General features: G+C 43.4%; 1 protein-coding gene across 4 annotated transcripts; it reads left to right on the forward strand.

Moving 5' to 3' along the window:
- LOC115180522 (serine/threonine-protein phosphatase 6 regulatory subunit 2) lies at window positions 1–16,777 on the forward strand. 4 transcript variants are annotated; one of them, XM_029742671.1, is made up of 23 exons: window positions 1–325; window positions 5,455–5,622; window positions 6,615–6,869; window positions 9,745–9,931; window positions 10,018–10,155; window positions 10,291–10,356; window positions 10,468–10,694; window positions 10,999–11,125; window positions 11,455–11,607; window positions 11,803–12,045; window positions 12,437–12,501; window positions 12,628–12,743; window positions 12,863–12,948; window positions 13,097–13,177; window positions 13,256–13,353; window positions 13,508–13,565; window positions 13,663–13,790; window positions 13,912–14,096; window positions 14,213–14,357; window positions 14,539–14,621; window positions 14,761–14,935; window positions 15,327–15,449; window positions 15,792–16,777. In XM_029742671.1, exons 3-23 carry the CDS (start codon window positions 6,643–6,645, stop codon window positions 15,841–15,843), a joined length of 2,763 nt encoding a protein of 920 aa, XP_029598531.1. In that variant the 5' UTR covers window positions 1–325; window positions 5,455–5,622; window positions 6,615–6,642; the 3' UTR covers window positions 15,844–16,777. The 4 variants fall into 4 exon arrangements, with proteins under 4 accessions (XP_029598531.1, XP_029598533.1, XP_029598532.1 ...); XM_029742673.1 differs by having other exon boundaries at window positions 14,276–14,357; XM_029742672.1 differs by having other exon boundaries at window positions 13,912–14,069.
- The last annotated feature ends 566 nt before the right edge of the window (window positions 16,778–17,343 follow it).

Genomic DNA, 17,343 nt, shown 5'->3' on the forward strand with positions numbered 1-17,343 from the left:
AGAATATTCGCCATTTTGTTTCGAAAATATGACCGAGTTTTTCCTGCTTTAGCTTGTAACAGGCTAGCTTTTCAATGTATGTACTGTAGAGGACATACATAGATATTACGCGTAATAATATTGAATATACAAGGTACACATGTGAGGCCTGTCCGTTGCCACATCGCAAGAGAATAATATCCGTGTCACCAGGTTGACAGATACTTTGCTCGTACTGCTCGTCAGCCTGAACCATCAAAACAAATCACGTTTGGCTAGTTCGCTAACTAACGTTAGCTAACTTCTAGCCATACAGACGAGTGGATTGCAAACTTTGAACAACACGGTAAGTTTCTCGGGACCAACGTTGGCTAGCTAAAGCTGGTGAGTTATTTGTGCTTGGCGACTTAAAATACCTGGTTAAGCTATCAGTACCTAGTTTAGTTAGCTAAAGAGGGTTAGCTAGCTTTTTCCAATTTAGCCAGCTAAAGTTATGCTAATGTTAGTTAACGTTAGCTGCTAGTTATCGGACTCGGAGAGAAACTAACGCCGACAACCAGCCCTTTAACCATCTGACGACAAAGTTGATGATAATTTGCTCAAGTCCTTGTACTAAAGCTAGTTAAATTGTATGCTAGCGTTAAGTTAGCTAGGTTAGCTAACTACCAGGATAGCTAGCGGCTCAGGATTCTCTCCGCCTTTGACTGTGTCGAATCCCTCTGGCTTAGCCAATCTACTTTGCTAACTGAATTAGGTTGCTTGCTAATGTGTCCTAGCTAACTAACGTTAATACTAGCTGACGTTAACTGCTGCTGTTCAGACATTCGACGTTAGCAAGACCAAAAAGAGAGAAGTGAAGTTCGTTCAAGATCATGTCTTGGTTGCAAGAAATGTTAACTAACATGTTACTTCCTGCATTCGTGAAGATATACTTGTTGCGGAAAATTCCACACCGTAAAATTATAGTTGTCTAGAAACAAATCGACGGTCTTGGAATTTCTATCCATTGAACGAACAAACAAACTCAACCCCGTTTCCAACTGCAGGGCAAGGGTTTGGCACTGGCAGCTTTAGCTTATAAATAATCAATGTCAAATCTCCAAGTAGTGAATAGAAGTAGCCAGCAAGTACTACTGTAGTGACTTGTGAAGTAAACAGAAATGTGAGCTTCCAACACTCAGCAGTTGATGTGCATTTCTTGCCAAGGCCACCAACATATCATTTTACAGTTCTACAGAACACTTGTCCCTGCATTGTCAGACAAGGAGTGATAGTAGACCCTAAAGGGTTCTTCATCTTGCAAATGTTTTTTACATTTGCATTTACATTTTAGTCATTTAGCAGACGCTCTTATCCAGAGCGACTTACAGTAGTGAATACATGCATTTCATGCATTTATTTAAAATTTTTGTACTGGCCCCCCGTGGGAATCGAACCCACAACCCTGGCGTTGCACACACCATGCTGGCGTTGCAAACACCATGCTCTACCAACTGAGCCAAAGAAATTATCAATACTGAAAAGTAGAATTGGGGGAGTGTTGAAGTGAATGAAACGATAATATAAAAAAATGTTTACATGAGACAATACTACTAATAATATACACTTTGACAACTGTAGCAATGATACATGTCCATTGGAGAGTGGGGGCAGGGTAAGTATACTTCCTGCATCTAAGTAATGGAAGCGGGGAGAAAAGGCTGTGGCTGAGGTCCTTGATAGGCCTACAGACAAAACAAAATGGTCATATTCGTAATAAAGCAATTCTCCAAAACCAACCACATCTTAAATCCTAGGTATAAGGTGGCAACAAGAAAGAGCATCTTAAATGAGGCTCCCTGTTGCTACTTTTGTTAGCAACTCATGGAGAAGCACACCTGCAGGTGCTTAGCAGTGCAGCCAACTGAGACTGATAAGCACCTAATTAGGAAATAGGAGAGCCTGGCTATGTCCCAATTATCTTCGATAGCCTCCTTTCCCAATCAACTCTCCTTCATAACCACCGATCGTAGTAGATTTTATAAGTTTCCACCATTTTGCTTTTGCATATCTAATCAGTGGTCATGAAGGTGAGGAAACAAGGAAAGGAAGCCATCTAAGATTTGTGACAGCCTGCCCTCTGTTTTCTCTGTCTATGCTGCGTTCATGTGCTATCAGAGTTATCAGAAATTCCTAGTTCCGACTGGGAAGTTACACTTAAACGACCCTCCAAGTCTGAATTACAAGTGGAGAAACTCTGAGAAAGTTGTTGTGGCGTTATTGACAACTACAACCTTATAAATATGGATAAAGAAGCTAGATTGACCATATTGTCAATGTTAAGCAAGCTAGCAAACTTTTATTATTACCAATGTTAGCTAGCTTATCAAGCTAACTAAAATCTTGTTGGTTGACATTGTTCCGATCAAAAAGCACATGAATGAAACAGTCGTATATCCGACATCACAACTAGGAAATGGGAATGTCTGACGAGCGTGTGAACGAACGCTGCATTACTATGCTGCCCCATAAGCCACTTGCTTTGCTTAAAACCTGTTGAGGAACGCCTCACCAATATCCAATAATAGAGCGTGGTGAGAAATACAAAACCTTAAAAATGCTATAACTTCAATTTCTCAAACATATTTTACACCATTTGAAAGATAACACTCTCGTTAATCCAACCACATTGTCCGATTTCAAAAAGGCTTTACAGCGAAAGCAAAACATTAGATTATGTCAGGAGAGTACCCAGCCAAAAATAATCACACAGCCATTTTCAAAGCAAGCATATATGTCACAAAAACCCAAACCGCAGCTAAATGCAGCACTAACCTTTGATCTTCATCAGATGACACTCCTAGGACATTATGTTATACAATACATGCATGTTTTGTTCAATCAAGTTCATATTTATATCAAAAACCAGCTTTTTACATTAGCATGTGATGTTCAGAACTAGCATACCCACCGAAAACTTCCGGTGAATTTACTAAATTACTCATAAACGTTGACAAAATACATAACAATTATTTTAAGAATTATAGATACAGAACTCCTTTATGCAATCGCTATGTCAGATTTTAAAATAGCTTTTCGGCGAAAGCACATTTTGCAATATTCTGAGTACATAGCTCAGCCATCACAGGCTAGCTATTCAGACACCCGCCAACTTCGGGGCTCACTAAACTCAGAATTACTATTAGAAAAATTGTATTACCTTTGCTGTTCTTCATCAGAATGCACTCCCAGGACTTCTACTTCAACAACAAAGGTTGTTTTGGTTCCAAATAATCCATAGTTATATCCAAATACCTCTGTTTTGTTTGTTCATGCGTTCAGGTCACTATCCAAAGGGTAACACGCGAGCGCATTTCGTGACAAAAAATTGCAAAATGTTCCATTACCGTACTTAGAAGCGTGTCAAACGCTGTTTAAAATCAATTTTTATGCTATTTTTCTCGTAAAATAGCGATAATATTCCAACCGGACAATGTTGTATTCATTCATAGAGGAAAAGAAAAAAATGGCGAGGTCTCGTGAACGCGCATCTCCAGTCTCTCTGTCACCAGGCAGTCCACTGACAAACTGTGCTGCTGTTATCTGCCCAGAGACAGGAGACGCGTCAATCCGGTTTCTGAAGGCTTTAGAGAGCCAATGGAAGCCTTATAAAGTGTCACGTAACAGCTCAGATACTGTAATTTCGATAGAGATGCAACAGAAGGACTACAAATTGTCACAGGCCACTTCCTGCTTGGAATCTTCTCAGGTTTTTGCCTGCCATATGAGTTCTGTTATACTCACAGACACCATTCAAACAGTTTTAGAAACTTTAGTGTTTTTTATCCAAATCTACTAATTAAATGCATATTCTAGTTTCTGGGCAAGAGTAGTAAGCAGATTAAATCGGGTACATTTTTTTTATCCGGCCATGAAAATACTGCCCCCTATCCACAACAGGTTTTAATGACAGGCTACTGTTGGGTCATAGCATCCAGTTGATTGCTCTTAAACCATTGTTCCTCTTTTCATCATTTACTCTTTCAGCCAGTGGACTGTTTTGTTGAAGAGGCCCCTGGTGAGTTTTATTTTAGATGAGAAGTCAAGTTTGAGCTTTTTCCTGTGTAGCATCCACAGGGGAGCTCTCTAGGGGTTATTGTTGCACTAGTGTGCTCTGTGTAAATGTATGCCAGATGGACGCTCCCGCACGTGCAGGATTGTCCAAATAAGAGGAAAAAGTAGGAAACACTTTGCTTTTCTTTTTCAGACCCATTCTTGTGTTGTGTGGGCGGCCAGTCAGTCTTATATTGCACCGGCCAGCACATTCGTCTTTTGTTGACTAAGCAAGTTGGTTTGATTTTGTCCCTTCCAACATGTTTGAATAATGGTCTTGATAGGCTAGTTAGTGTGTTTATCATAGCAACCATAGCCAACAGATTTTTCAAAACTATTCTAATTTCCTGTCTATAGTTGTGGTTGCCTAGACCTATAGCTAGGTTGTTCAGTGTGAAATGCTGACGTCAAGAACAGTGAAGTAGCTAGAGCTAACCACAACCTTTTCACATTAGTGATGTATGAGTGAGGGTCCAGGAAAGGCATCTTTACTTCTGCATATCTTTTAAAGCATACAGATAATGATATTAATTGTAGTAGCTAGGCAGCTAACCCTGCTAGTCAGCCCAGTGTTCATACATTAGACTTCAGACAAAGTACTCATGAATTTGACCGTAATTGGTAGCCTGTGCAAGCCTATAATACATTTCAAAATGCTTATCTCATTTCATAAAGCATTTGCATAGGCCTAACAAGACCCAAAGCATGCATCTGGAATTTTGTTTAAGATTTTCCAGCCAGCATCTCTTAGTTTATGGTGTGCCTATTTGTCTGTGTGAGCCTCTCCATTGTTGGCCTAAATGCCATTCACTACTGTCGTCAAGTAATTAAGTTAGCTGGAGTTCTTTTATTGTTAGTGTTCTTGACGACACAACACTAAACGTTGCACATTTCACCGTTGTTAGGCTAAGTTGAGTTGATATATAACATTAGACTAGGCCCAGTTCTCTTTTTTATTTTTATATAAGCCACAAGGCAAGTCAGGGCAGGCCGTTGGCACATCAGTTCATTGTCTCATTCATAACTGAAAGCTAAGAATTCTATAGAAGCAGGTTGACTTGGGGTTCGGCTGCCCGAGGCGAAGATTTCTAAAGTCAAACCCCGCTACAGCTTTCTCACTAGCAGTCTACTAACTAGAAGGCTAGGTCATGATCCTATAACTAATGGCAGCCAGACAAACATATTTCTAGAAAAGCTCTGTTCAGAATCCTCCTTGTGATGTCGAGTAGTCTGAGTAAATCTGATGCAACACATGCATCTTGTGTTTAAAGATGACTATGCAAATACTGCTGCTGACTAATAATAGATACCTTTGAGATCTGATGCAAGGTCCTATATGAATTTAATTATAATTTATTGTAACCCCATCCCCTTCTCTCTCAGGTTATGGTGAGCCTTTCAGTGTGTTGTGTACTAAGGATGCCTGTGTTCTAAGAGGAGACCCATGCTGATAAATGCCAGGCCTCGCCACGCTCTCTGCCGTCTGCACAAACACAAATGCCTGTCTGTCTGAGGGAGATCTGATTAAATATACCCACATTTCTTCTACTGGTAAGCACAATTACTGGAGGTTACATCTCAAATGATATCTGTAATGAGTTTGTTGTTCATGTGTGGACAGAGCCAGTGACCATGTTCCTGCTTCATTGTTTTCATCCGTTTCTTTGTGTATTTCCCCTGTTACCCTCCCCTCCGCATGAACCTCAGCTCTTTTAATCTCCTCCTTTTTCTTCCTCTTCAATCAAAATCATTTATTAGATTTATTTTCATCTCAAAGCGATTCAAAAACAAACAAGCAAGCAATATCATCATGAGTAGCCTAGCTATAGTTGGCTAGGTCAACCAATACATCATCATGGGTAGCCTAGCTATAGTTGGCTAGGTCAACCAATACATCATCATGGGTAGCCTAGCTATAGTTAGCTAGGTCAACCAGTACATCATCATGGGTAGCCTAGCTATAGTTAGCTAGGTCAACCAGTACATCATCATGAGTAGCCTAGCTATAGTTGGCTAGGTCAACCAGTACATCATCATGGGTAGCCTAGCTATAGTTGGCTTGGTCAACCAATGCATCATCATGAGTAGCCAAGCTATAGTTGGCTAGGTCAACCAGTACATCATCATGGGTAGCCTAGCTATAGTTAGCTAGGTCAACCAGTACATCATCATGAGTAGCCTAGCTATAGTTAGCTAGGTCAACCAGTACATCATCATGAGTAGCCAAGCTATAGTTGGCTAGGTCAACCAATAGAGGCCAAATCTTTGAGTGCATGCATCCTTTAAAGATGGAGAGGGACAGTTCATGGCTTGCTCAGAGGAAGGTAGTCAGGGAGATGAAGTGTCTGGTGATGATCTTGTAGAGGGCTACATAACCACCAGAAATATGCAGCAAAACTCAATGTTAAAAAACGAAACGGCTGATAATTATAATATTATTTCTTTTGAAAAACCATATTTAAAGGAGCTCTCTGCTTAGGCTGCTACTAGGGTGCCATGCCATCATTGCATCCCTCTCTCTCTGACTCTCTCCTTCCTTCTAGGGCTGTGTCCTCTGTCCAAGCAGCCACCATGTTCTGGAAGTTTGACCTGCACTCCACGTCCCACATCGACCAGCTGCTGGACCGGGAGGACGTGACGTTGCGGGAGCTCATGGAGGAGGATGATGTCCTGCAGGAGTGCAAGGCCCAGAACCGCCGGCTGCTGCTCTTCCTCTCCCAGGACCACTGCATGACAGAGCTGGTCAACCTCATCACCACAGAGCCCCCTGCTGACCTAGAGGAGAAGAGCCGCTTTAAGTGAGAAAGGGTCGCCCGAGGGGGAAGCGGGATGGGCTGAATGTGGTTGCTCAACACATGTGTATACTATGTCATTATTGTAAGAGAATTTGTGCTTAACAAAAGATACTTTTAATGAAATAAATATTCAAATACACCCTATGCTTAAGCCATCACGGACTGACCTTTCCTCTAAAGACCAGTTGTGCAAAATGAAAGGGGCTTGTCCGTAACATGCTCTAACATGGCCTGGGTTCTATGCTCAGTGGATAAGTACCAACTGCCAAGTTTCAACCTAAGACCAGCATGCGTACACTCTTACATTCTTTGTTTTCCTGTGATTCTCAATGTCTAACACACCGAGATCCCTGCCTAGAGTGAAAGAGCTTGTGACTGTGGGGGCTTTGCCTTGTAACCGAGAGGTTGAGAGTTCAAATCCAGTTATGTCTACGGAGTTGTCATCTGCAGAGTTGGTTGAATGGCAGCTGTGATGATTAGAGGTAAAAGGGGCTGGAGCACCATGGCCACTTGATATTGAAATACAGATTTTGCCTATAAAAACTAAAGCCTTGTTCACATTGGCAGTTTGAAGTGACTCAAATCATACATTATTTTTTTTGCATATCTGTTTTGAATCTGTTATTTTTCTCTTGCAGTGTGAACGGACGAAAAGCACATGGAATCAGATATTTCAAGCCACATTTCTAACCACATTCGAAGGTGGTTTGAAATCGGCTACAAATCCGATTCATGGCCATGCAACTTGTCTGAACAGTCAAATCTGATTTATTTACCCTCAAGTGGTTTTTACTGTTATTTGGCATATCTTGTTGCTTGCTAGCTACTCAGCTACCACCTGTTCTTGTCAAAACTAACTAGCTTGTTAATTGTTTAGAAATGAGTGAATGTGCTAGAAAGCTAGCTAGTTGAGTGCCGTGGCCTTTTGAGGCTTTAAAATTATTTTAAGATTTCTAACATTCAAAGCAACTGGGACACGTCCATGGCCGATGTGATCTTCTTAGCTTGCTACATAACTTTCAGGGATAGGATGCACCATCACCAATCAATCTACACCACTGTGCACACACCCGTTGTTACTATTACAACACCACTGCGCACACACCCATCGTTACTAACTAGTGAGCTAATGACTGCTGTCTGTGCATACACACCCAATTTGGTCACTTCTAACGTTTGAACAGTCAGTATTCCAAAACTGATTCAGCATTAAAGCCTACAGTGCCCACTTTTTGGGGAAATAATCACTGCTGTTCAGTGTTACGAAGGTGGGGGTAGGGGGGGTTTATCCCATCTGCTCATCACTCCCTTCCAACACCACTGCCCTCCAACCATTTGTGGCAGCCACTCCCCAAGAACATGAATAAAACCAGCAGAGTTAGATTTGAACCCATGACCATCAGTATGGGAGGCAAGGTTCTTACCCCAGAGCCACAACACCTTCACAGTTCATACATGCCTCTGCATATGATTGACATTGAGAATTGTGAAAGCACAAACAAACACGACCAGTTAACTTTGAACCCACAACCATCAGTTTGAGGCAAGGTTCTTACTCCAGAACCACTGAGTACTTCACTATACATGCTCTCTTTACACAGTTGAGGTTGAGTAGAACAAACAAGCACAGCCAGCTAGATTCAAACCTTTGACCCAATGCTTGAGGCAATGGTCTTACCTCATACTCCCCCAAAAATACACAGTTCTCTTCAAATATTTGATGTTGAGAATTGTTTAAACAAAAACACAGCTTGCTAGATTTGAACCCACAAGTTTAGACGTGAGGCCAGGTTGTTAACTCTCACCTGCTGTCTCCTTCAGGAAATGTGACATTTCTTTGAAAATATGTCAAATATATAAGTTGGGATTCAATCGCATTGCGGGTTATATAATAGGCATTGAGGCTTTTAAAGGCAATTTTGATTGAGCAGACATATTCAATTATTGCATCTCAGTGCAAGAGGAGTCACTACAGTCTCTGGTTCGAATCCAGGCTGCATCACATCCAGCTATGATTGGGAGTCCCATAGGGCGGCGCACAGCGACGTCCAGGTTTGGCTGGGGTAGGCTGTCATTGTAAATAAGAATTTGTTCTCAACTGACTTGCCCAATTAAATAAAGGTTAAAAAAAAATGTTTTCTTATGCAGCTTTTACTGTGAATGGGATCTCTGCAAAAACGGGAACATTGCCTTTAAAAGCCACAATGCCTATAACTCGTGATTGGATTGAATCCCGGATTTAGTGGGAGCCAAGATACGTTTATGAAGGCTTTAAGGTTGAAGACTGATAATTGACAGTGCAGAAACACTATGATGTTTTGAACTCTCAACGTCATGAACTGGGAACAGAACTACCAGTGCCATGATGTATGCCTCTAAATGAGTTAATGTTTTTAGGTTGGACCTTCTAATGTAACAGAAGAGTACAACAGGTGGCGTTGGGTTTGAAACATGATCAGAGATCCTATTACTTTACTCTTCTAATTCCTATGCATGCCCTCTTGTGGACAACATCTCGCCCTCTGAAGTAGCTTACAAGACACGAAGAACACTAAATAGGCCCTGTTTCCCAATAGAATCTTAAGGCTGAGTTAGGATAGGATCCTATGGTTCTAACTAAGAACTTAGCCTTAAGATACTTTTGGGAAACTGGGCCCTGATCTTGATTGGGTCTGTTAACATAGCATGCACAACGTGGTCTTCAGCATACTCCGTCCAATAAACATGAATTCAGAATTGACGAAATGAGCGTTGTCAGAATATTTCCAAGCATCGTAAAAGTTATATTTCAAGAATTAATAGACTGTACACCTCCCTCCCACACAGCCTTTCCTTAGACTGTTTCTCCCCCTCTCATCCTGTTGTCCCCCCGCTACAGGTTCCCTAACATCGCCTGTGAGCTCTTGACATCAGACGTGTCCCTCATCAACGACAAGTTGGGCGGGGACGAGTCACTCCTGGAGACTCTCTACCACTTCCTGGAGCAGGACCCGCCCCTCAACCCGCTACTAGCCAGCTTCTTCAGCAAGACCATCGGCAACCTCATCGCTAGGAAAACAGAACAGGTAACCTCAATGCCCAAGAAGTTATAGAGGTGGATAAAGAAAGTGTAAGGACCTACCTGGAGCTCACCAAATGTCTCTTGCTCCAGGTAATCTCCTTCCTGAGAAAAAAGGATGGCTTCATCGGCCTGGTGCTGAAACACATCGACGCCTCCGCCATGATGGACCTGCTGCTTCGCCTCATCAGCTGTGTGGAGCCTGCCCCCTTGAGACAGGAGGTCCTCAATGTAAGCTGCCACTGTCTGCCAGCTGTTCCTGTTCTCATAAATGTTGTTCAATTATAAATATAATTTCTTATTGACTTGGACGTCTTGTATTTCTCTCATTCATTCCCTGTCATACTTTTTCTTTCCTTATCTCAGTGGCTGAGCGAAGAGAAGCTGATTCAGAGACTCACAGAGCTCATCCACACCGGCAAAGACGAGGAAGTGAGTCATAGACCTTAGACTGATAGTGCAGTATTCTCCTGGACAAGGCACGGCAGTTGATATTAACTGTCTGGTCAGAAGTATGAATCCTTTTTTATTTATATTTTCCAGAGACAATCAAATGCGTCCCAGACGCTTTGTGACATCATCCGCCTTAGTCGAGACCAGGCCAATCAGATGCAGGAGAACGTCGAGGCCGACCCCTTATTGGCTGCACTAGAGTCGCAGGAGAGCGTAGCGGGGCTCCTGAAGACCATGTTTGAGGGGGAGAGGAGTGAGGCCTCCATTGTTAACGGAACTCAAGTGCTACTTACCTTACTGGAGACCAGGAGGTCCGGGTGAGTGGAACAACTGTTCTCTCTCCTCAAATAAACTCTCCCTCCATCATCTCTTTCCATTGCCTTGTCCAGAAACAACCTCTTGCCACTTGTGGAGATCTTAAAAGGATATGATAGATTTAAGCAATATGGTAATACCTTGCCTTCTGATAGGCTGTCTGGATTTATCACCACATCTCAGATCTCCACAAATGCTTAAGGTAGGGGCTAGAGATTGTTTCTGGACAGGGACCATCTCTCCAGCTATTTTAGCATGTGAACATCTTTTTTCTTATCCCTCCCTCGTTCTCTCTCGCCGTCCCAGGTTGGAGGGGCTGATGGATCTCTATTCTCAGGGATATGAAAGGTCTTACACTGTCAACAGCAGTATTCTACATGCCATTGAGCCCCATCTAAAGGACTTCCAGCAGCTTCTCCTGAATCCCCCCAAGGTAAGGATATACAGTATGGCCGTATGGCTGATCAATTTACAGTGGTCAGTGGGTACTAAGAAAGAAAGAAAGAAAGAGACTCAGCCATGAAACATACAAATAATACTTTTAGTCAAAATGTTCTTATTTGATTATGTTGGAGGCCAACAGACTGCAGTAAAATTCCAACCATAATTTATAAAAGTAACTGTTCAGTGTTTACCTCGGCTCCAACCATTAACACACAATTGAATCAACTTGTTCCAACACAGTTCTTCCTGTGTACGTTTGACTGTTAATGGACTGTTTAGTACTTGAATTGAACACAGTGTGTGTTTCTGTGTGTGTAGAAAAGTGCAATACTGACGACCGTTGGCCTTCTGGAGGAGCCGCTGGGGAACGCCCGCCTTCACGTGGCCCGGCTAGTGGCCGCCCTGCTGCAGACCAGCGCCCCCAGTGTCTGTCAGGAGCTCTGCAAGCTCACCACAATGGACCAGCTACTGGTGTGTCTGCACCGCCGGGTTTCATCAACTTGTCATTATCTCTTACTCTATCGCATTCATTCATTTGTTCACCCTCTTGAACTTTCTTTTATTCACTTCCTCTCCTTTCTGTCGTTCACACTCACATTCTTGCTCTCTCTTGTTCTGTCACCCACCATCGGTCACCACGGTTCTCTCGCTCTTTGCTCCCCACAGGACCTGTTCTTCAAGTACTCATGGAATAACTTCTTGCACTTCCAAGTGGAGCTGTGTGTGGCGTCCATCCTGAACCACTCTGTCCCAGAGGAGCGGCCCATCCCGGGCCTCCAGAACCACGAGGAGGAGAAGACCCCGGCAGGCCCAGAGAACCAGGGGGAGGCAGGAGGTGAAGCTGGGGAGCCAGCCAAGTCCAGCGACCCGGTGGAGGAGACCACCCTTCACAACACCCTGGTGGCACATGTAGGTGGCTTGGTAGCTCTGCGTTTATCTGTCTATGTGCAGTAATAGCCTAGTGTAAAACATCACATTTTATTTTCTTATGAGCCCTTCCCTACGATGCAAAAATTGTAAAATCAATCAATGTGCAGAGGTACGAGGTAGAGGCTATGTACATGAAGGCAGGGTAAAGTGACTAGGCATCAGGATAGATGAGTACAATAAAGAACAGAGTAGCAGCAGCATATGAGTGTAAAAGTGTGTGTGAGTGTTGTGAATGTTGACTATTTAGCTGTCTAATGGCTTGGGGGTGGAAGCCGTCTCGGAGCCTGTTGGTCGGAGAGCGTTATACATTATTATTCTGTTTTTATGTTGTCTCTGAATTGATTTATTTTTTCTTTTACTTCCTCCCCAGCTCTTCCAGAAGTGTCGGTTGGTACAGAGGATCCTGGACGCCTGGGAGGAGAACGATCAAATACAGTAAGACATGTCAGACACTGAAATCTGTAGAACTGCTTTTAGTATTGTTTCATTACAGTGGTGGTATCTAACATGATAGTATTGTCTGTTAGATGTCATTAACCGGTGTGTGGTTTTGTCTCTCAGGGCGGAGGGCGGCGCTAGGAGAGGTAACATGGGTCACCTGACCAGGATGGCCAACATGGTGGTACAGAACCTAGAGAAAGGACCGGTCCAGTCCCAGATCAGTGACCTCATCAAAGGTATGTGTGTTTTGATGAGCTGCCAGATTACCACTTCTGTATTCATAAAAGAATGTTCCACTGCTGGTTACTGTGCCTGGGTGAGTGCTCAGAGTTAGAACTGGTCTGTGATATTGCAGAGTTGCCAGAGGACTGCAGAGGACGCTGGGAGAGCTTTGTGGATGAGACCCTGAGAGAGACCAACAGGAGAAACACAGTGGAACTGGTATCAACCATTCAGTCACCATCCTCCGTGTCTCTCCAACACACACAGACACCCTTTTTTTCTTGCTCAATCACACAAGAATTCCCTTCTACACATTCTGTCTGTAATTTCCTCACTCTAATTCTCTTGTCTGTCCTGTGTGTCCCAGGTGAGCACCCATAACCTGCACTCCTCCAGTGAAGATGATGATATGGAGAGTCCCTTCCCCAACGATCTGTCACTCCAACAGGTAGGAAACCACAGCACCACGACGACACATTTGTCTGCCCATGAGGAAAGATCATTATTTCATGTTCCCCCCCCCCAGGCTTTCTCAGACTATCAGATCCAGCAGATGACTGCCAACTTTGTGGATCAGTTTGGGTTCAACGATGAGGAGTTCAGTGAGCATGATGAAAACATCAAGTGAGTTTAGTCATCCGTTCCACTATTCCTTCTCCAATAACCAGAAATCAGCTTTGAAACAGACTGTACAGCAGTTTGCTATGACAAAGACCTCTGGGGGGGCTAACAGCTGCTGTTTGCATTAAACGCTATTTTGTTTCCTTCCTTTCCTAAGTGCCACATTTGACCGGATTGCAGAAATAAACTTCAATCTAGATGCTGATGATAATAGTGTAAGTTGTATTGTTCTGTAATGTCTACCAGCTTCATTGTGTGTGTAGTGAAAGTTAAATGTTTACATGCGTTTCGATCTCCCTGTGTTGAATGCAGGCCAACGCTACTGCCTTTGAGGCCTGCTGTAAAGAGAGGATACGTCAGTTTGACGATGCTGAAGAGGAGGACGACATTTGGGAGGAGAAGGAGATTAACTATGCAACACAAGTCAAATCCAGAACAAGGTTGGTAAAAATTCAAGATCCAAAAACAAAGTAGGGGATGTTATGCCAATGTGTAGCTCTCTCCCTCGATTTTCTCTTTGTCTCATCAAACAGTTCTTCTTTCTCTCTGTGTGTGTGTCAGGTTTGGGGTGTCCCACACCTCAGAGAGCAGCTCCAGGAGCAGTCTGGAGAACGGGGGTCGGGAGCGGGACCGCGGGTCGGGCTCAGACGAGGACGACGACTCCAGACAGTGTGCCTCAGATCCAGGCAGCCTGGAGGAGAGCAAGGACAACACTCCCAGTACGCCCTGCAGTCAATCAGCTATTTGTAAACTATGCTTATTACCCATATTTACTCAATCAATTACAGTCATCATGAATGGTTTCCACTTTGCGAAAACTATTATTGTAGATTTTTTCCTCTTACCATGTTATCATGTGAAGGTCCAAGCTGGACAGCGAGTTTCGGGGAAGCTGGGGGTAACTCGTCCTCTCCGGGTCCTGCAGGCTGGGATTCCCCAGGGGGGTGTGGAGGAGACAAACAGGAGGCAGGTTGGGCCAACTTCACTGAGTTCCAACCTTTCAGCAGGTGGGAACCAAACACTCTCCATACAATTTTATATACATTTGATGTTAGTGTCTGGGATATTGTAACTTGTCAATTTATCAAAATGTTTTTAGTAAGACCTTTTTGATTACTTCATTGTGTGACATACTGAGTGGTGTGTTGTCAGTTCTCTGTACCTGAAGCTTACCTCCTCTCCCTGCAGCCCAGAGGCTGGCCCCAGATGCAGCTCTCCCGTAGGCAGCAGTGACGCAGACAAACAAGTCAAACCGGGTCTGGACAAGAGTGGTGAGTGTGGGATGATGGGAGGTTTGGCTTAGCTCCCCCTTGTGGAGACGGTCATTATTGCATTTGAGAACAATAAAACGTTTTACAAGGCTTTCATTACTTAACGCACAAGCCAAAGCGATAGTGATTGTGTGTCCAGGTGCGAGCCCCTCTGCCGGTGGTGAGTGGCCAGTGGGTGAGGGTAGGAAGGCTCCCCTCGTAGCCTCAGATAGCAGCTCCTCCGGGGGCTCCGACAGCGAGGAGGACGACAAGACTGCCGCCGCCGCAACGGAAACCACCAGCTCGGGCGCCAACCAGAAAGCAGAAGTCAAAAGGTTAGTTTAACATGAGTTACAGACTCGTCATACTCACACAGTCAATGCTAAATCATTTTCTGTAGAAGTCCACTCAAGCCTTAGTACCCATGTAAATAAACATCTATATTTGAAACATAACTACCACATTGAAGTAATTATACACTGGACTTGAACTGAAATTACTGGATTCAGAGTTTGGAAATCCAGGGAGCTTCCCATGAACTATGAATGTGCTTTACTGAAGGGGAAGAATCACTAGCATTTTAAATAAGATTTCAAGTGGTTAAACTACCAAAATACAGTTTAACAGTTCAATTCAAAACACTCATCACGTTTATTTTCTACACACACTTCTGTTGATGACTAACAAGAAGGGAAAAAAACCTAACCTTTCCTCTCTGTGCTACAGTGAGGAGAACCCCATCCCTCTGGAAAAACTGTCCCTCACAGACACCCCCAAGTCCCCCCCAAAGGCACAGCTTGCAGCAGACACACCGCCAGCCTCGGCCCCCACCCCTCAGACAGACAACAAGTAGGTGCCAGCTCGTGTGTGTACAAATAATGCATGCTTGCACGTAGAGATCCCAGGCAGATCAAGGCAAAAAATATTCTAGCAACCCGGTTTCCTTTTCCAAACAGCCAGAGCCAAGCCACACATCTGGACATTGAACAATAGCATTGCTAGTTGCCAGCGTTGTGCGCCTGTAGAAATATTAACTGTGAACTCTAGCCTGCCAGAGAAGGGGAGGTGGTCTGCACTGTAGGATTATGTTATCACCCTCCTCTCACTTTGTCTCCATCTTCTCTCTCCCCATCTTCCTCACTTTCTTAAATTGTGTATCTCTACACCCTCTCTTCTTCTCCCCCCCTCCAGAGAGGATCCGCCCCAGTGCCCAGAGATGCCAGCAGTCAACGGGCCTGTCTGAGGGGCAGACAGTCCTAAACCCCAGACTGGTGTGACAGACTGTGCCATTTCCAGGGAGACCACCCCCTCCCAAATAACCTCACTGCAACCTACAGTGTTTTAATGAATCACGCTGCCATGTTATTGGACCTGGACACTGCCAATCAACACCAATAATGAGGAGGCGGGACGTGTAAAAGCAACCAATAGGCAGAACAGTGTAGAGGAAATTGTCTTCAAAGCCTTTTCTGATGTTGCTCATAAGTACGTGTGGTTTTAATGTAGCAGTGATCTTTTAAACAACCGAAAGGAGTATAAAGTTTTTTTCTGAAGGATTTGTTCTCACTCTTTTCACAAACGGTTGGACGTGAGTGGATAGCACAGGTTAACTTAACGAAATGATGCCTCAACAATAAATACCTTTCTGAAATATTTTTCTCCTTGAGAGCTTAAAAGGCACTTATGCAGCCATTTTTACTGTACATTATAGGACAGTTAAGTGTTCTACCCTCAGCTCTGTTGGCCATCTTGTCTGTCTCTCAGATCAAGGTTTTTTACCAAAACTGTTTTTTATTTTTTTTTGTCATGGAAAACATCTCTTTATTCTTGTACCTCACCAGTTCTCTGAATGTTTTAAAGTGTCCAAGGAAAAGGGTGGGTCAAGGAACACAGTTCTATCTTCTGCTCATATGCAATAATGACAATTAGCCATTTTATTTAAGTCAACTTTGTGTTGTCGAAAGGAAGACTCATTCGGTATAGTTATGGGCCAACTAATTCAGATATAAACTCAAGGTTTTGATTTGTGTTATTGCATGTATAACCGGTTCTCCATTGACCTAGCTAGTGAGCTGAGACCTGATTGTATTTGACTGTTATTGCTATCCCCCTTAAAATCAACCAAACATGATCTACCTATATTCAAATATCTACATTTTAAAGTAATTTTACAAGCACCGTGTGTTAATGTTCCGTTTTTCCTAAACCCTTACAGGGCAGGAACTGCCTTTGCACCAGATAGGGGCGAAGGTCAGTGTTGGGTTCTGCTAAATACTTGATCTCTCTAGTGCAGTGGTTCCCAACCAGGGGTACATACTCATGACACCATAGGTCTACTGGTAAAATTCACATGAGGTGGGTACTCCGGGCAGAGCAAAATTCAGTAAGTGGTACATCAACCAGTGTGTGTGGTTGACCACACAAATGGCAAAGTCCTTGGAGATGTCACTGATCCAACAGAATGGCCTGGATGACCACCATAGTGCCATCACCTTCAGGCAGAGAGGGTGCATGTGAACATGGCATAGATGCATTGGTGTTTCCCTCATTTTGGGACTGTGACAAGAATGGAGGTGAGTGTCTTGATGCCAACTTGTTTCAATCTAAATATATAAAAGTGTGAGTGTAGAAAATATGCTTTGGCTTGTGAAAGCATCAGCTTTCCTCACACCCTGTCATCTCCATCACTTTCCATTTTGTGAACATCTTTAATAGTATGTTATCTTGCCTTGGTTAAGTCTAC

This window comes from Salmo trutta, chromosome 40 (assembly GCF_901001165.1).
Source record: "Salmo trutta chromosome 40, fSalTru1.1, whole genome shotgun sequence".
Classification (NCBI taxonomy): domain Eukaryota; kingdom Metazoa; phylum Chordata; class Actinopteri; order Salmoniformes; family Salmonidae; genus Salmo; species Salmo trutta.